General features: G+C 34.8%; 1 protein-coding gene across 1 annotated transcript in view; it reads right to left on the bottom strand.

The window, feature by feature from the left end:
- Positions 1-883: 883 nt before the first annotated feature.
- TRPA1 (transient receptor potential cation channel subfamily A member 1) overlaps positions 884-20,547 on the bottom strand; it is a 37,739-nt gene continuing 18,075 nt past the window's right edge. Inside the window, exons 11-27 of the mRNA XM_074847179.1 lie at positions 20,081-20,250; positions 19,828-19,992; positions 18,357-18,471; positions 16,921-17,087; positions 15,951-16,044; positions 15,245-15,304; positions 13,761-13,859; positions 12,852-12,922; positions 12,142-12,289; positions 9,285-9,374; positions 8,906-9,075; positions 7,120-7,249; positions 6,809-6,991; positions 5,785-5,853; positions 3,680-3,790; positions 3,059-3,156; positions 884-1,115 (exon numbers count right to left, since the gene is read on the bottom strand). Of these exons, the coding sequence (XP_074703280.1) occupies positions 884-1,115; positions 3,059-3,156; positions 3,680-3,790; positions 5,785-5,853; positions 6,809-6,991; positions 7,120-7,249; positions 8,906-9,075; positions 9,285-9,374; positions 12,142-12,289; positions 12,852-12,922; positions 13,761-13,859; positions 15,245-15,304; positions 15,951-16,044; positions 16,921-17,087; positions 18,357-18,471; positions 19,828-19,992; positions 20,081-20,250 (2,172 nt within the window). The remainder of the gene's footprint in view (positions 1,116-3,058; positions 3,157-3,679; positions 3,791-5,784; positions 5,854-6,808; positions 6,992-7,119; positions 7,250-8,905; positions 9,076-9,284; positions 9,375-12,141; positions 12,290-12,851; positions 12,923-13,760; positions 13,860-15,244; positions 15,305-15,950; positions 16,045-16,920; positions 17,088-18,356; positions 18,472-19,827; positions 19,993-20,080; positions 20,251-20,547) is intronic.

The raw sequence follows: 20,547 nt of genomic DNA, 5'->3' as shown, positions 1-20,547 counted from the left end.
ATAACTAGTTTATTAGGACTGTTTTGAAACAAATATACTCAGGTACTTAAACACAGCTTATTTCATATTTATTTCCACATTTGATATATTACTGTATATTACATAATGCACTGAATACCCAGTAAATAAATAATAAAACCAAAGTGCAGATTAAAGTAACAAGGTCAGTTTTAGGTTATCAGGAAGGCCAGAATCACATTAGCAGTATAAGGACAGCAAGTTGTAAATGACTAATATTTAACATGTCATTCTATCGTTGCTATATGCATGCTAGTACAAATGATCCCTCGGAGAATCACATCTTGTTATCTACAAAAGAAAAAAGTCCTTCCCTTACATTACATTTTTGTCATCTTTTTATTTCTTACCTTTCAGGCCTGATCCTGCAGTCCTTACTCAGCAAAATCTCCAACACAATCTGTCAGGTTAGTTTCTTACTCTTTCTTTAAGCTACATAAAGCCCATTGGCTCTCTCAAAACATCTGAATACTAAACGATTAGAGTTTGAATTTCTAAAAATTCGGAAATTCTAAAAATATTCGTAACAGAAAATAGGGTAATTAAGTACAGACCTAAGAATATTAGGGCCAAATCCAGGAACAGATCTAGGCAGAAGCCTTAGAAACTGTCAGGACAGCACGGCTGGCATCTGGTGAGTTAGGCACTTTCCTGATTAGCCAGCCACTTTTAGGATCACAGTTTCGGATGTAGACAGCTTCAGTCTCCTTAAATACTGTTTCGAGCACCTGCATCCTTTTTTCGGATCTGGCCTTTTTTTATACTTGAATACATGACGTATCACATTAACATTATGCACAGACACTAAGAGAAGTGACCCTAAAGTAAAACAAAATGATAATACAACATGATATCATAGCCATGTCTAGAAGAAGCTATTGTTTTTTTCTGTGCTTGGGTTAGGCACATTTGTTTTAACAGCTTTTAACACTGTATCCCATTTACTATTCTTGTGCTCTAACTGCCTTTTCCTAAACTTGTGCTGAAATAAATCATTGCTGTCTTCATCCTCAGCCTCTGACACTATCTCCATTTTTTGGATAATCAATTTGATGAGGTCATGTTGCTTTTCCAACAGTGTTGATATATCTTTGAGCCTAAAAAAACAAAAAAGAAAAAAATATGCATAGAGCAGGCTTTGTCATTTTGTTTCAAAGGACATTTTAGTCATTGAAATTACAGATGCAAAAGACCTGACAGTCCTCAACTTCACCCTTCTGCTAACAAAGAATATTATCTGGAGTACATATAATTTTTCAAGCTGTGGTACTTTTCCAGGTTTCAGGAAATAGGATTAAAGATCAAATTCCTGGTTCTTGAGAAAAGTAACTTACTATGTACTTAAGGTAAGAGCAACTTCACTGTCAAAATAAGATTCTGAACAGTTCTATCAAAAGTTTTTCCTACTGACTGAAGTAGTCTGGCAAGAAAAAAGGGTCAGATTTGCAATGACATTTAAGCATCCACAAACATTTAGTGAACTTCACAACTATTTTAACAGCATATGACAGATCCTGATTAGAGACTTACTGGTCTCTTTTAAAGTGCTATCCACAGTGCAGTTGATACAAATAGTTAACATCAGGTAGCATCACACGTACAGAACACAATGTCTGTTATCTTTTAAGAAACAATGAAAGAAATGGGAAATGTGCCTGGAAACTATCTTCATAAAACTACCAAACAGGCTTTTTGAAAATCTACTTTTCAGAATGACTACCCACAAAATTACAGTGTGAAATATACATTGTGACTGAAAAGGTTCTCTGTGAAGAACAGTTTGGGGCTTCTTTAGATGTAGTTCCCTTAGTTCCCCTTTTTTCTTTTTTTTTTCCAAAAAAGTAAATACATGTCAAAATATGTGAAAACCACCAGAATTAAAATAGTGTGGCAATTACCTAACGTTAATACAAAGCAAAAAAAAATCCCGATCCAAATCAAAGAAGAGAAACATATACACTCGGCAATGATTGCCACTAGCTTCAGTAGAAACTGAACTTTGTTTTGAACTCTGACAATAAAAACATACTGGCAACATAGTAAAACAAAGTTTTCAGCCAATATTTTCAAAGCAGCAAATATAACTTTCTGTAGTGAAATGACCACAAGTTATTCTATTCCAAATAATTTTATAATTTTATAACATGACAGTTTTCTTCCTTCTCTGTAGGGGAAAAGAAACCAAAGAGTATGTTCTATGCTGGTTCCTAATATATTGATGTAGTATGGATCTGAAGAAAGTTTTGTTAAATTCCATGGTTTGGCTACATCTGTAGGGTGTATTCTCACCCCTTCAACTCTTGCTGAGTCCTTCAAGCAAAAAAATACTTAATCAGAATCTATGCAGGGAGACAAAAATTTAGTAGGTTAAAAAAAAAAAAAAGGAGAAATAAAAAATAGGAAAAAGAGCAGGGAGGGGTGAGACAGTGAGAAAGGATAGATTTTCCTAGGTGTACATTTACAAAAGGCTTTTCTGAAATCATTCTTATGGATATATTAGTAAGATGAATAAGAAAAGTATCTACAGAGAATTCCTTCCAAGGCTTTGGAAAACAGATGATTTGTTCAAATGAGAACCAGGACACCAGTCCATTTTTGGGGAAACAATCTGAAGCAGATTTACCATCGGACCAGTGGAAAGTCAGTTACAGATTGTGTATATTTGCAGACCAACTGGAACTACATCAATTGTGAATTTAAAGTAACCCCTGAAAACCTCCATACACAAACCTCTAATTCTGAAATGAAAATGCATTTTCCCCATTACTTCAGTTTACTTTAATGAGCAAACAAGCCTGCCTTCTTTCTCTGCCATGGGATAAAAATATTTCTCTACCACACAAGTATTTTGAAGGTAAATACACTACAGAATATAAAATACTAAGTTACTACAGTGAAGAAGGTTACTTAAGGACACTAGATGCATTGAATTTTACTTTTTAGTTACAGTATGGAGCTTTAGAACACTTTTTAAAATAGGAGTACATTTGTAATGTTGGTTCTACTTATTTTTACAGCAGTAAAATAACACAATGAATACCTGTATTTCTGCTTCAGAACTTCCAGTTCTAATGTTGTATCAGTGCTCTGTGCATCTGTGGTAGAGTCCTCACACCCAAAGCAATACTGGAACACGCTCTAAACAAAACATGGAACCAAACTGAAATCAGGTATTATAGTCTGACAATAGTTTAAAAATCCCAAATAAGTGAATGGTAACAGTCTCCACACAGTGTTAAAGTTGAAAAGAGTTTTTGTTATGAAGTTATTTTTTGTATATGAAACATTTGGTTTGCAAAATTTATTTAATCAGAAAATTCAGTCTACCAACAACAGCTGAAATGAAAAGTAAACAAATAAAAGAAGAAATGCCAAAGGGGAGTAATTCTGTTTTATGTCTGAATAACTTTTATAGCTTGTCTCACTTAATAAAGTCACAGATCACTGAGAATTCAAACACTAATTATATCTGAATAAGTTAGGCTGCACTCAAACTGATTTATCATTTCACTGAAAACAGTCAAGATCTAATCACAATTCCACTGATGTCAGTCAATGATTGAGTCAGATTACTGGAATGTTCCTAGCAATCTGTGTACAAAGTAAGTCAATCATATCACATTTTAGTAAGAATTCTTTAGTCTAAGATTCACCATCTTACCATAAATCCACAGTATCTTGGCCTGTTGGGATATACAGTGATTGATTCCTGGTCCACCCGACTTAAGAACCAAAATGGTAGCTTCTTCTCTAAGTTGGTGTGAAGATTAACCTAAATGTAGTTTTGCATTTAGAATAACATATATTCTCTTAAGATAAAGACACATTATCATATGAAAATAATCATCATGTCATTATATTGAAATCACTATTACTAGATGTCAAGTCTCAGAGGATATCTACGCTGCAAACAGTGGTATAATATTTGAACAGTCCAGTCCAGACACTAAAACCATTTAGTCATAGCAGTATTGGGTATCTTAGCAGAATTAATTATTCCTCATAGATGTGCACTCTTATAACTAAAGAGGTTCCAAAACTGAGTTAGCTCTTGTGTAATGGCTTGAAGAGCTCCTGCATGCACTGTGGGTTGCAGTATACAATTGCAGGGCAGAAGTGTTCAAGACAGAATACCTATCATAGCTATGGGTTTTAAGACCAAATAATAATGGGAGAGAGAGTGATCTTTCTCTCTTTAATTATGCTATATCCTTTTACTAGGTTATGACAGAGTCAGTACAGATTAAGTGGAATGCCTGTGAGAAAAATCTTCCCTTGAGTAGAAGCAAGTCTGTTATATACGAGTGCCTTTTGAGCTGATGGTACCTTTCTGGTCATTCTCAAATTGCTGCAGAAATACTGAGCATAAGTATCTAAAAGAACAGGGTGTACAGAATAAGCTTACTGCAGACAACCATAATCCTGCCAAATATACAGAAGGTTACATGCTTAATAAAGATTTCATAGTACTGTCTGAAGCTGCAAGACAACATCCTTCCTGAGCGTTCTGTTGGCAAAGAAACACCTAAACAGGTGAAAAGCATTAACTGCTACAAGAACTGCCCTTATAGCTCTGCTTTAGTCATTTGTATCTCTAGCAAAGCAAAGATCTCTTGGGAGGAAATGTTACTCTAAAAGAGAATTCTTCAAATATGCTTGAACTAAGCAAGTACAGCACACAATTTAAAGTTACATGACTACCAGTAATTATTTCTGAGCTGTTCTTGGGTATTATGTCTGTGCACACCTCTCTTCTTCATGCTCAGCCACTAGGTAGGCTCTGACATTTCTGATAAAAAACAGAGCCAGCAGGGAACACAGGCAAAGCCACTCCCTGCATCAATTTTATGAATGGTCAGTTCCTCTCACAATACAGACTTTGAGAAGAACTTCAAGGAATCACGTGGACAGAGAGAGTTTCTAAGAACATGCTAGTGAGAAGTAATCTTTACTCTTTATTTGACAGGTGTATACTTTGTGTATTTCCACTTGTGAGAGTCAAGCTTGATATACTGTTCACAGGGAAAAACAAAGCTTTTGAAAACTGTATGCAAAATTTACCATTTCTTAAAATGAAAATTTTATGAAGTTGTGCTATTGCCGTAGTCCCAATATGTAAGCTGTAAGGACTACATTTGCGAAAGCTATTTTGAAAAAGCTATTTTCAAAGTAGCTTTCACAAATGTAGTCCTTTATCTACGGTGCACATAGTTTTCAAAAGCATGTAGGTTACTAAACTCTTCTGATTTCAACAGAAATTCTGTTAGATGTCCTTATACATCTTAAGGTAACTAAAACCATTTATAAATGTGATGTTAAGTTCCTTAGTCATACCTGGTATTGCATAGTATCTCCTCAGTACACAGACCAGCATGAGCCTTCAGTATACTGTAGTGAATTTGGCATCCTTTTGATTTCTGTGTACCTTAACCTTCTTTCCACTGCATCAACTCTCCTTAAAAGGCAACTCTCCAATTTCAAACATTCCATCTACTCATTTTGAGATTCTGTTGTTGGAATAACTCAGAATTCATTAAACTGACTGTTCAAAAGTTCCTTAAAAATACATTTGCTTATTCATTTCCTTGACAATGACTAACGTGACTGAAAATGAGATTCAGAATAGGATGCCCATGTTTACCAAGCCTCTTTACACAGATGCTATGATGTTAGTTAGGGATGTTGATGACAAATCAGCTTATTATCTAAGTGGTGTTCTAACAATGATATCTATTATAGTTGGTGCTTCTATTGTATGCTACTTACCTGCATTGCAATCCTTTTGAGTGCAGCATATTTTTGTACTTCAGCTATGTCCCCAACAGCCAAACCAATCTAAAATTACCAAAAAAGATTTCATTCTATTTTTTCATAGTCTGTGATTTCAAAATTACTCTAAAGTTAAACTTATTTTGCTTCACTTGAATTTGGAAACATAGCCCTTTTGTGCATATTTGGAAAACCCATATCAAGAAATGTATTAAGCTTTTTTAATGCCAACTATTAGTCTACCAGTAAGGCACTAAAGAGCTACTTCAAAGATTTTTCAAGAATAACATCCCTTCTTTTTGATTCTTCATTACTGCAGTTATGATAAAACACTTGTTGACCTCTTGATTGAATAGGACCATGGCAGCAATAAATAACTTAAAAAACCTGAATTATTTTATTTTTGTTGCTCAGCTCATATAAAAACCTGATTTCCTAAAAACACCCCTGATGTGGCTGAAGATGTACTACATATTTTCCCCCTTTCTCAGCATTACCAGGTTTTCTGACTCTTTTTGTCCAGGTCAGGCTCATTAGTTAGTTTTAACACTACTGCTGACTGCTGTTTTGTGTGTAATGTAGATCTGGGTTTTGGCTTTTTAAAAAAAAGATATTGTTAGCACTAGGTTATGATACAGCAAGGGGTTGAACAACTAAGACTATGTCTGCTCTAGGAAGCACACATTTATCAAAGTACTTCTTAAAATCATTGTTCCCCAATTTCCTTTATCAAGACCTCATAATAATACATTGTAGCTCCAATTCAAATTCCATCACAATTATGACCTAAAGATAAACAAGATAACCCTGCAAGAGTTAACTCTGGGAAAATACTCAGAACGGTAAGCTGGAGGGTAAATTAGTCCAGGGAAAGGTAACTTTTTAATATATTACTGAAGATAACAATTTCTTATATCGTGAATGAATGCCATGAATCAGCACTAAAGCTAATTCTATATGCTAAAATTGTATATAAACCTGTGCCTAACCACTTTTGTATATTAATAAGTAGTTTACTTACTAGCAAGTTCATAAGAAGGATTGGAATAAGCAAGGTAAATATAATGAGAACTGTGTAACTCAGGAATGGATATGGCAATTCACTGCTTAGTAATGGATCAAGGAACGCATCATGGTAATTAATGTCTCCCAGCATCATTGCAAATGTCTTCATTACAGAAAGCAGAGGTGTGCTATACGTTTGCTGCAAAAAGAAGAAATCCCAAAATCAAGAAAAAACCTGAACTGATGAAATTTATAAATATCCTCTTGAGATTCTTTACTAAAAATAATATTTATAATGAAAAACATTAACTATTACATTCAACTAACCTGTGAACCCAAAAGGACAAAGAAACTAAGTCCAAAGGCCAATATCAGGAAGAAGAAAACAACAGCAATCCGAATCAAAGTCCTCAAAATTTCCCAGAACATCACAACATAGATGCCATAGTTTTCAAATCTAGGCAGTAAATAAACAAAAGATATGCTACATTAAATACTGGTTAGAGTCCCTTACAGTTATTTACATAAAGCAGTAAGTAATCCTGATTTTCATGTGTGAAAAGAGACATTTTGCCTCTCTGAGATATGCTGAGATGGTATGAATGTGTTATACTTTCACATCCAAAAGAATGCCAGTGGTCTTATTTACAGCAAGCCTAAAGTACATAATCTTATATTTTAATGCATCAGATCAGTACTTCTTCAAGATATTATTTTTCTGGGACAACTTTTATAGCCACAGACAGTACAATATTGTAGAACTGTTGCACTTGGAACAACATTAGGAAATTATCCAATTTTTTGCTGCTTTTTGAAGCAAATTAGCAACCAGAACAAAGGACAACTGGCACCATGATCCATCTAGCAGCCACATGTCTGATTTAAAAAGATTTTGCTTTTTATTGCTCTACAAAGTATGAAAAGCAAGCAAACAAAAGGAACACACTGCTTAGGAAGAGGAGCAGCATAATTTTAAGACACCTGTACTTCCAACAACAGTCTGTCATCTCGCAAGCCTCTCCCATTCTTGGCTTACACAAAAACTAGATCTCTGAACATGAGTTGTCACAAAGCAGATTGTTACTTTTTCCGCCAAACCTGAACTTGGGAAATTATGTCCTCTGCCAGATTCAGGGACAAGATGACAAGCCCCATTTTGCCCACAGCACACAGTGGAGGAGAGTCATCTGAGGTCAGACACACGTAGGACAAGGTTTGCCGGCAAAGGCAGTACCATAAAGACACCCTCTCTATGACCTTAACTCTGTTTACAAACCTTGTCCTTGAACATCCCAACTACAGTAAGATGATCCTGAAATTAATCAGCAAATGCCCTGTTTGTCTGTCTGTCAGACCTCATGGGGGGGGTTAGTGCATGTATACAATAAGAATCAGAAGAGAATATATGCAGCGGTAGCACATGCTGTCATCCTTATTTTCTGAACAGCTCCAAACTACCACTTTTTTGCTGATCATCCACAACTCATCTTTGTGCAAGGCAGTAATGCTCAGGCACAAACATGTTTAATTTAATAGTTTTAAGCACTACACCCACATTAATTTTCCCTCCACCCAGCCCTCCTGCAGTCCATGACTCTGGGATACTATTGTACCAGTGACAGCATTAAGAAATAATTATTTTGTCCATTATAGTTCTTTTACAGGACACTATGGTGTAGAAAAGTGGTGTGTGCCATTTAATCTGTAAAATGATAAAAGAATTTACCTTCTCCCAGGTATTACTTACAAAAACAGACTTCCTTTTGCCTCTTGTAATTCATAGCTTTATTCTTTTTAAGTGAAAGTCTATACAGTTTAATGAAACACATTTTTAAAAAGACATATGCAGTTGCTTTGGTTACTTAACATTAAAATAATTTTTGTTATTTCTTTAGTTGCCATAACACATGCTGTGATTCTCTACATGAAAAACACTGAAAACTACTTTACAGTTCATTAGGTTAAAAAACTCCTATGGTCCTAATGTTGAAACTTGTATAGCTTAAAAAAAAATAAATAGGGCTATCACACTTGATCAGTCATGGTTTAGAATATGTAAAATATCTGAAAATATTAAAATTGTTTTATTGCAAAGCATGGAAATAACTTTTACCGTTGAAGGTAAAGCAAGAAGTTCATCCAAGACAAATATACAGCAATTGCTCCACATTCCCACTGCAAATGAGCTGGTGTATTAATAAATAAAGAAGACACAAAAATTATGCTTGTAGTATAAATTGTCCAGTCCAGTAGATTGGAGTAATCCAACAAATATTTCAGTTTCTAGGATTTAAGAGAGACAGATACATATTTACAAGTCATGCATCATTAAAGGACTGAACTCAATACACTATTTAAATCCTCTTCTCACTTTCAATCTTGTATAAATTGGTATTTCCCTTTAATTAGAGAAAAATCAGATTTATTTCAATATCACACAAACTGCTATGCAAGCACACTGTCTGATTAATATTATTCCTCTACGTATTTACCTGTTGAATCAGCTGAAATATTTCTTTGCAGATTCCCAGTAAACTCATAATTAAAACTAAACACATACACACCCTTGTGAAGTATGAGTTCTGAAACAAAAATCAGAGCACAAAACAAATTAGGAATTATTAAATGAACATTTATTTCAGCTCTACCTACTACATCGACATTATATTGCCGAGTTAAGAAACTCTGTTAGCTTGCTTCATATAAACATTACTATCTAAATTCTGGTTTACTAATATTTATTGTTAAATCCATGTCATGTATATTTTGTTTAAGTAATTCAAATCAAGTATGAAAGTTTGAGCATTCCCATGATAAATAGTTGCTGTGCAGTTTCCTTATTACTACTATTTGAGTTTAGGAACTCAAACTGCAGTATCTATGCCACATTTTCAGTATGTTTTGTCACTGGATGAACATAAAGACAAATTCTGTTGTCCATAACTTCACTATCATATTGCAGTATCCAGAATGGCAATAGAAGTCCTTTGACAAATTGGAAGTCCTGGCACCCTCATGTGGCTGCTCCCTCTGATGTCTCCCTTTACAAGTATAGGCAAAGACAACTTTGTGGTAAAAAGCTTTCTACTGGCATAGAAAACAACAGTGAAATTCATCTTTAATAAATAACTTGTAGAGCTAATTCCCCACCTGAGGGGTTCATTAACTCACAGCAGACCACAAATTCATAACACTCACTTTTCAGTGGTGCAGCTATACAAACATCAGCATCTGCCCTGTTGCGATGTCCCTCTTTAACCTGGGTGAAGAGCACAGCACCATGCTCTGTAACCCTGTGCTCCCTACAGAGCTGGCATTCCCCACTCCATTCCAGTCCTGGGCCATTAGGACACTGTCTCGTCCAGTGCATGACATTTCATGCACACTGCTGTTGCTCTAGTGTCTCAGGCATCACCTTCACAGCTCCTGTTCAGTGCACTGCTTCTCCACCAGCTGGCATCCTTCCTCACTGAAGGACAGGACTCCCTCTTCCACCTATGCTTCTTCCACCCAGTCTCTGGTGATTCAAGGACCTGGGTCAGTCTGAGTTATTCCCCTGTCTACCATATGCAGCTCCTGTCATTCTCGTCTTTCACCAGGAAGATGAGTGAGTTAGTGGAGCATGAACTCTTCCAGTTCTGCCAGTTCTTCTGGCTTCTGAATCTTTGAGAATCTCGCACATACTGGGCTGGGCTGGGAATGTCATTCTCCAGATTTTTTCATACATCAGGATATGCTCATGAACCTTTTATATCCCTTGAGTTTATTTTATTTCATATTTCTACTAGTATACCCTGTTTGATTTCCTATTTCAGTTTTATGTCTTTTTTCTCCCAAAAGAGCTGTAAAATATTTTCTTGCCTCTTTTCTATTGCAAAAATCCCTGGGTTTAGTGATAAAATCATGTATTTGAAATGGATCATTTAAAAAGTTTGCCACAACAAATTCTTGTCTCCATTAACACCAGTACGTTAGTGTTTCAGGGCTAACGACACAGGCATCTCTTCTCAGAATATATGAGTTCATGTCGTGGAGACTGTGCTCTGTGACTCTCCTGCCCTTCACATGGACACAGGAGCGTAACACTGTGTATGAGTTGTACTCACAGGTTCAGTAAACAGCAGAACTTGCCGTTCCTTCATTGGAAGTCTAGTACAATGTTCAGCTTAGGGACAATACAGCCTTCTTAAAAGACAGAATACTGCTTAGTTTTAACTGCAGGAAGGAAACACTTAAAAAAGGGCATCAACCACTCAACCACTGTCTTTCTTTTCTAAGGCCTCATTCTCCTGTAGTGGTGGGCTTGGCAAGTCTAACTTCTTCGGTTCACTATGGTGTCCTAATTATTCCAGTTCCAGCTTCTGAAAAAAAGTTTGAGCTCTGTCTCTTAACAACCCCGAAGTATTTACAGAGGACAGGTTTATCCTGAGACGGTTCATCCCTGCTTGCTTTCTTTATGGCCCCAACTAAAAGCATCATTTCCATCCAATGCACATCATGAACGAGATCAATATTCATAAATTACTAGAGTAACCCCACACCTATCACAGTTGTGACTGAGAGACAAATATTCAAAAGTCGCTACGATGTGATTTGCTACCTAATCAAGTTTTTCATTTCGAGACATTGTAACTCCAAAATGGGGATATATCATTCACATTTTGGCACAACACAATTTTTTCTATTTTTTCATTTAAGTTTATAAACAGGGATTATAGCAACCAACCAATACACTTAAAAACCTTTCACAGAGTTTGCCGTCCATGTATATGACTGAATTCTGCTGTTACATTCTTCGCTACTGTTGTACATGAGGTACCTATATGCAGACTGGCAAAAATTGTTCTTAGTTTCATAGTTTATGAGCCTAGTGAAGAAACAGTGGGCCTGCAAGGGAAAGTTATACATAATATGGGCAAAGAAAGAATATTTGAATACCCAAAAGCACTTTGTTATTGACTACTCTTTCTGTGTCAAATCTTAAATATGCAATATCCAGTTATTTTGGTTGAAAATTAAAAGAACATAGGAAGCTAAAGAATCCACTGTTTTCTGTCTTTTCATAAGTAAATACATGTTAATCCTTTTTTTCAATGTTAAAGAAATATTCACTTCAGGGAAGAAACTGAAGTAACCATGTACCAGATGTAAAATTTTCAGAAAAGGTTAAAAATAAAAAATGAGAACTGAAAATTATCTGCAGAAGTTGCTGCTGGTTAAAAATATACCCTTCAATTCTACTCCCTAGAGTTGCTAAATCATAAATAATTCTAGAAATTATTTTAAAATGTCACACCTTTCTGCTACAAAAATCCTAAGCGTATTGTAACTAGTAAGAAAACTCAGTACCTCATATTCTAATGGTCTTGCTTCATAGATCTCTGTTCCATTCAAAGGTCTTCCTGGCTGTATGTGAGTGACCAGAAGAGTCAGTGGGATGAGACCGAGAGAATATATGCCTAAATTCATTAGATGTGCTCGAAACCCATAGGCCATCCTTGAAAGTGAGAATGTTAAAGTTACAACACTGTACAAATTTAGAAGAGCATGCATTCAAATTTAACAGCCACCAATGTTTTCAAGAGGAGGAAATAAACATTTCTTAAAATGTCTTTTCATGATGAATATGCTCATTGAGTTTTATGTGGACAAAAGTTTATTGGCCATTCTGAAATACTGTTCTTTTTAACTTGGCAATCCTGTTATATATTTTTGCAATAAAGCAGAAACAAAGACAGTGGTTGTCTTTGCTGTAAATATCAAAGGATCATTACTAAATGCTAAGCTACATTTTATATGATAATGGGAACTGGCAGTGTTAGGTTAATGGTTGGACTAGATGATCTTCAAGATCCTTTCCAACCTAGTTGATTCTGTGATTCTGTGATTCTGTGATCATCAGCAGCATATTCTAAATATGCTTATGAGAGGTTATATGGAAAAGACATTTGCTTCAGTCAACACTAAAAATATGTACATCTTAGTGAACAACTCTCAGGCACAATAGCCTTCATGCTGACATGCAATATTATATTTTATGTACATTAAAATACACCTACCATTTCATAAGCAAATATTCTTTACACACAGGATGACTGAGTAGCTCCATGCGATTGTGGCGTACCATGGCCTACAAAAAAAAAAAAGTAGAAGGATCAAACTTATCTCATCTAGATAAGTAAAGTGCTTGCAAAACTGGCTAGGCCACCTTCTTTACTTAAATATTAGTCTAATGAAAAGTAAAATGTCTGTGAGATATTGTAAAGTTCCTTTGTTTATGCACTCTGGTTCAAAGCTATTACTATCTTGCCTTCTCTGCCTACTGAGGCATCCAGCTTCTCTCCTGCTGCTCTCTTAGTCTATCTCAAACTTTAAAAAAAATGCACAGACTATTTATTACCAACTATATCTGTAAGATGACCAAGTTTTTCTAGTTTGATTTAATAAGAAAATATTTATTAGTAGTATACCAAGTCTACCTGCCAATAGGAAGCCCAAAAAGTAACAGAATTAAGTCAGAATGTTTGTTCTGTAAACATTTTATGACAAAGAATGAGAGAACAGACTGGCAATGTGAAAGAAGAGCAAAATTTGTTTTAGGCACAGAAAGTGTTTTGCAATTAGCATATGAAAAAAACAGGTGTTTTTTCAATGCCTTACATTCCAGTGCATGGTCACTACAATGACTGGAGTATGATTTTCTTTGATGTACTACCTGCAGGTACTGCATGTTCTCTTGAAACATTCAGTTGTTTAAATAAACAAAGAATTTTTATCTAAACCTAGAAGAAATGTTATTTATTACTTAGAGTAGAAGAACTTTGGCCCATACTTCATTGCAATATACTTTAAATATACAGAGTTATGGGCTTTGGAGAAAAAATATTATTATGAAAAATTCAAACCCCTTGATTTTATCTAAAGCAAGACAGCATGGAATGATGTCAAATATAAAATAAAGAACTTACATTTAAAGTGGTAAGTGGTTCATAGAAAATGTCTTCACCATCCTTTAGTTTCTTGTTAAGTGTCAGGGGACACTGAAGATATCTGAAGTTATATTCAATCTGAATAATAAACGTACACCAGCATTTAAATGTGATGAAACTGATAATCTAAGACTGAGATAACATGATTAATTTAAAAAAGGTTATCCTTTAGAGAAAAAAAAGGCTTATTGTGTCAAAGCAGTTAGAACACTGACGTATACTGACTGTTAGTTACTCTGCCAGTGAACACATGCCATCAAGATATACATCTGTGACTGTAAAATGATTAAACAAACAGCCAGTTTGAATTGTAAACTAGAAAGTACACATTTAATCTTAAAATAATACAGTTTTAAAAGGTCATTCTCATAACTGTAATTTGGTTTAACATTGACTTTGAAGAAAAGCTTGTATTTAAAAGTTATATGGCTTTGCTAACACTATATAAAGAAAATTTGCAAGTTTTATGTCTACATCATTAACAGAATCCAATGTAATAATTTGTAAGGTCATTTTCAATATGGTTTCAGAGGTAGTATAACTGTAGGACATTCATGCCACCTTAGCATTGTGAAAGCAATCTACTGTTTAAGATTTTGGACAAGAATTTACAAAAAAAGAAACATGTTGGACCTTGAATTATTGATTGTACTACTCATGATAGGCATGCCTTTGATGTGCGTAAATAGGTATTATATCTTCATTCACTGTTATTTTGAAATATCCATGACCTCTGATACCCAGCTTGATTGCAAGAATTAACACAGCAAAGATCAAGTCTATAGATTGCTCAAGTTTAACATTATACTTGTTAAAATGCATAAGCATGAAGATTACAGAAACTCAACTTCAAAGACGTTTACAGCTCAAAGGATAAAATAAGATCAGTCACCTGTGTTTTCTGTTAAGATCTGGTATTTGTCTACAAGTATATCTTATCCATATGAACTTGACATATACATTAAAGTATACATATTGTGTACTTTCCAAACTTTCAAGCCAAAAATGTGTTTGTTGCAGTATCACTGAGGCAATAAAGTGATTTAAATCAGTGGCTTTGCTGAGATAAAAAAAAGAGACTAACAGTTGAACATTGCCGTTATCTGACGAAGTGGTTTTTGAAAGTCATCTTAATACTGAGGAGTTTTTTGCCAAATATATATTAAAAGTATAGACTCAAATACAGCTATTGGTGAATAACCACTGAATTATTCATAAATCAAGTTCAAATATTGGCTGATTTCCATTTACTAACTATAGAACTATAACTGCAACTATAGAAAATATTTAAGAGTATTAGAATTTAGTCCAGTATTAGTTGCTAAAAGCCAAGCTGATTGTTTTCTAACTTAATTATTATAGAAATAATATACCACTGCTAACATATAGCCAGGCATATTGTGACATATTCCATCATAAGACCGTAAAATGTACTGTCTTCATAAATTTTTTCATGCACTTACATAGAAGTCTCGACTTGTCTTTTCTTCTGAAGACTCAATTATGCAGTTGTCCAAAACCAGCTTTGCAGATGAACAGAAAAGTGAATTAAGGTGATATAGATAACGTTCATCAGAAAGAATATGTTTGTACCTGAAGAAAATGACCTTCTAATACAGCAGTCATCTAACAGTAGTGATGATGCAGTCAGATTTTATGGTGTATGTTTTGAAGACATAAAAATCCAGTTTACATGTAGGAGTTAAATAATAAAACTACGTGGTTTACAAGGCTACATGCTAGTTTACAAGTATAAAATGTGAAGTCTTTATGAATATATATATACCTAGTCATTTGCTATTTTAATAAAAAGCATTTCTGTAGCTTCATTTAACAGTTAGCTCAGAAAGTGAAAATATCTCAAGTGGTTTTGAACCCAATCCTCTTCTGACTTTCACTACTTTTATACTCCTTTTTTATACTATTTTTATACTCTTGGAACTCCATTGACCTTAGGAAGCTAAGAACTTTTTGTAATACTAAAGAAAATAAGCTTGTCAGACTGAAACTATCACTAAAATACAATCAAATCAATTTGTGAATTATATTATTTCTATTTTATAACAATACGTATTAGTGAGGACAGCATTAGAGAAACAATGGCAAATGATGCAACGCAACTAAGGTTTTTTTGTGTGGTCATTTCTTTAATATGTGCAGAAAACTTACTTTAAATGAATCAGGAAGATACTCAACCATTTCCAGCAAAGGGCACTTATTGGCACTAGAATAGTGAGAGAATGTCATAACAGCTTCTTCCCATCTGCAAAAATGAGTTAAGATAAGGGAGAGTGAATTAGTTGCTTCTAAGTTAACTACTTTTATAATACTTGAGTGTTATTTAACATATTATCTTGCAAATCACAGTATGTAACAAGTTTACATATCATTAACTGGAAAATCAGCTGTTTGGGGAGTAATTGATTAACATTCTAGATGCTTTTCTAGGAATGATTCATGTTTAATTCTGTTATCAATTAAACAGAAATGTTTCAACTACGCTAAGACCTAAAAAATATGAATACTTGAACTAAAGGCAGAATCTTGGGTTACAAGATTAGGTAAGTAATAATAAATACAGTAAAATACTGGCAGTGTTCCTGCAAATCTTACCAAGAGATGTGATCGTTAGGTAACAGTGCAACACTTTTATTCCTGAGGTGGGACTTCGCTATATTGTAATATAAAATATTCTAAACTGCAGTTGAGATGCCACATTTTTAAATACTTGCAACATTTAAAATAACAATTTTTAATTAAATCTCTTGAATGGTACCAGTTGTACTCATATTTTGATTAAAATTCTGTAGGTATTAATGCATTATGTGAAAGGCCAAAATTATGTATGTAAGAAGAGGGAAGACATGGGAAGGGTTACTTATTTCTTTGTAATGGCTTCTACATTGTTTTTTTTTAACAGAATCTGAATACTCAGTCTAATATGAAAAACCACATGCCACATATCTGATGCCCATCACAATTACGCCGTTTTTTATTTGCTCTCACTAGAACACAATACAATCTCTAGAATTTTAAAGTATGTACTCAGTCTTATTTACTTCAGAAATTAATCTCAGTTAAAAACCAAACCAAAACACGATGGAAAAGAAATTCAAAAAGAATTTTCTGTGTACCTTACCTTTTGTGCAAAATAACAGCAGACACTACATCTTTTCTCCTATTGTGTATTGCTTCATGGAAAAAAGAAGCTACTGCTTTGTTGAACAGAATTTTCGCACCATAGTCAAGAAGTAATCTTACTGCTTTTGCATGTCCTTCTCTTGCAGCCAGGTGCAAAGCTGTGTTCTGTGCAGAAAAGTAGTACAGCAATGCATCCATGAGAATCGTTTGAAAAAAAAAAGTACATATTTCAGTCCTTTCCCACACTGAGGAGCCACATGCTATTCTCAGCTGCAGGTCCTGAATACTTTTACTAGCAACATTAAAAAGTAGAATATTGTCACAGAGATTCTGATAGAGATTACAGACAAGTTCTCTATTTTATGTCTACAACTACCATAGTGCTAAATCTGAAGAGGAAACTCAGCTATAGGTAAAAAAACCCAAGTCATTAGTATCTTTTAATTTTGTAACTAATAAACTGCAAGTCACAAATAGGTAAAAATGATGGTAGCTACAGATACAGAACACCTGCATTTGATAATCAGGAAGAGAAGCATCAGTTATCCAGATGTGCTCATACAAACAAATCTGCAAGAAAATCTGCAGGCACAGTTTTATAAGAGGAACATTATTTTCTTTGATATTTTCATAAAAGTAAGGCAATGAGTGGTTTAGGAATCAAGTCATACTGAAACTGACTTTTGAAAGACTTCCCAATTCACCCAGATTTTTCTGAGGGAAATTAAGAACTAAGCATTGGCTTCTCATTAATTTCTAGGCAAGATTTGTTCCTAATCTAATAATTCTAAATGTTTTCAACACCAGTTCTCAGAGAAATTAGCAACACCTTCTGTGTTGGAAACTGAATAGTTCTTTAAAATGACCACCCTATGTTTTCTGATGGGGAAATGTTACGCAAGTTCATATAAGAGGTCTCCAATCCAGGAAATGGATTGTCTTGACCCAACAGATACTGCATTTGTCCAAAATTCAGAGCAAGATAGGAGCTGTATCTGTTGGACGTCGCTCTGCAGAGCAGATGGATTCCAAACAATATGTTAATGAGTTATAGTTGATATTAGATTTTTTAAAATCTGTATAAACTCCTTAAATTTAAATTACCAATGTTTGTACTACATTGTTAAAATACTCTTGCACTATAACGGGGGCAAGAGGGACATGTCAAACATACTCAGTATTTTATGGTTTTTATTAGGTTATCTGCATTTTTTTTGTCTCCCACTTATAAGAACTGGATAACAATTTCAGCAATCATATATTAATCTAAGCAATAAACTTCACCAGTAGTGATATATAACGAATTTAAATCTACCACAGGAAATTAAATATTCCACATGTAATACCCAGTGGAAAACTACTAATAGCATACATCGATGTTTGGTCTAGAAGTAACAGCAGACAAGAAACAAATAATGCTGTGTGAACACATACCCCTTCTTCATCCACTCTGTCAGTACACTTCACATTAGTATCCAAAATGATCTGCATTGTGCGAGTGTATCCTCCAAAGGCAGCATGGTGCAGGGCCGTCCAGCCTTTATAATCACTTACATGTAGCAGTATAAAATTAGTAATTATGAATAGTAAACTTTTTATAAATTTAAAGCAAATATAAATGCTTCCTCCTTTGACTCAAACCTCTTTTCTTTGGCATGACTACTGCAGAGATGTCCATGCCTTCTGTCAATTATTATGTGATTATCAATGTATCATTTGGAAGTAAGAGGTTAAACTCAGTAACAGTACTTGGGTCTCCCTCTCTCTTTTCTTCTCTCCCTCTATTTCTGTACATATCTGGATTGCAGCCATTTTCTTATATGTCACTTGAAAATGACACAAATGCTTGCAATATTCTGTTACTAATACTTGGCAACAGATGTGGTATAGCTCATGGCCATATTACAGAATTTTGCATTTAAAGATAGTGAATATATGAAATCTTATAAGCACACAAATCTATGCCTATTAATATTACTTCATCTTAGTATAACAAAACTCATCAAGTCTTTTATCACATAGAACCTACCAGGTCATTTCTTTAAAAAATGCCAGATTTAAGTCTAAATTAAGCCTAAATACATACACAATACATGTGTACACATAGATATACATACATACATATATTTACTTATATATATATATATATGTATAGTATCATCTCTATCCTTGCTAGGTGTAGTAGTCCAGCTAAGGACACTTGAAATAAAGGGTCTGACAGTAGTCCATTTAGTGGGTCCTCCACAGTCACAAATAATGAACATATGACAGGCCTGTTTGCTAAAGGATCTCCTCAGAACGCTCGGGCCCCTAGCTCCAAGGTGTGGCTGCAGTGGACTTGGAAGCACAGGACCTGAAAGTTAAAGCTCTAAACTGTACCTTGGAAACAGGACTCTAAACTTTTGGTTGCTTTGGCTCCTGGCTTTACAGGTGTGAGCCTGGAAGCTTTTGTGGAGCTGCCAATGATCTGAGGATCTTTGACCTGAAATCAGGACTTAGTGTACAAGGCAAGTTGCCTGTGAACCACCAGCCCCAAGAACCCCTACTCAAGCCTGTAAGTGAAGCTGACGTGATTACATTTCCAAACCAATATTTTTTCCATCAAAAGGTTCAATATTCTTCTCTCAGTTGGATTTAGAGAAACCTCAGTTTCCCCAGTATCAGAAGCCTTGCATTACAGCTAGCCATGATTCTATGTATCAGGCTGAAGAAAGGCACAATCAGCTTAAGTTTTACAAATATCTTATAAACATGCCCTTATATCGTATATTTATATATATTAATATATTAAATATTTTAATATATTGTATTTATATTCATATTGTTTTAACTTCCCAGCAGATGGACATAAAATGTAGGGTGATAGTTCCTTTTTGTCTTCATGAATGGAAATCTGTATACTCACCAGAGGAAAAGGGCCCCTCTCTTCAGAAGAAACTGAACTACCTTCTCATGACCATTCTGGGCTGCCAAATGAAGGGGAGTCATTCCTTTCTTATCACCTTCATTCAAAAGTCTTGTGTCTTTCATATCTCTTATAAGTCGCTGACATGTATTGATGCGCCCATAGCTTTGAAAGATAAACAGAGAAATTAATGTCAAAAAGATACAGATGGAAAAAATGGCATTGATTCCATTGCCTAGACTGCACTACTAACCTGGCAGCAAAGTGTAATGGTGACTTCTTGTCCCTGCTCTTAGAGTAGATGGAAACGTTGAGGCTGAGTAAATTATTTACAGAGAGGGCCACACCTTGTCTGCATGCATAATGCAATGGAGTGCATCCTTCATTATCTTCATCCACTACAAGATTTTTAATATGTTCCATCTGTTACCCCCCAAAAAAAACCCCCAAAAGCACAGAATTACATTTATATCACTAACGCTCCACAGCTTCTAACAGCTTGCAACAATAGCATTAATACTTTAAAGCAGTATCTAAAAATAAGAAACAAACTTTAGGAAAAGTAAATTTAGCAACAATGAGCACCTAATGTCTGCTGATTCGTGGGTCACCATTTTTTCAAACTACTCTTCGAAGAACACGGCAGTTTGCCATTCTGCACCCTTACTGCAATCCATCCACAGTACAAGTATAATACAGGAGATTCTTCTTTGTTGCCGT

This window comes from Strix aluco, chromosome 1 (assembly GCF_031877795.1).
Source record: "Strix aluco isolate bStrAlu1 chromosome 1, bStrAlu1.hap1, whole genome shotgun sequence".
In the NCBI taxonomy this organism is placed as follows: Eukaryota; Metazoa; Chordata; class Aves; order Strigiformes; family Strigidae; genus Strix; species Strix aluco.
The sequence above is the reverse complement of the archived record's forward strand: the minus strand, read 5'-3'. Positions and strand labels throughout refer to the sequence as shown.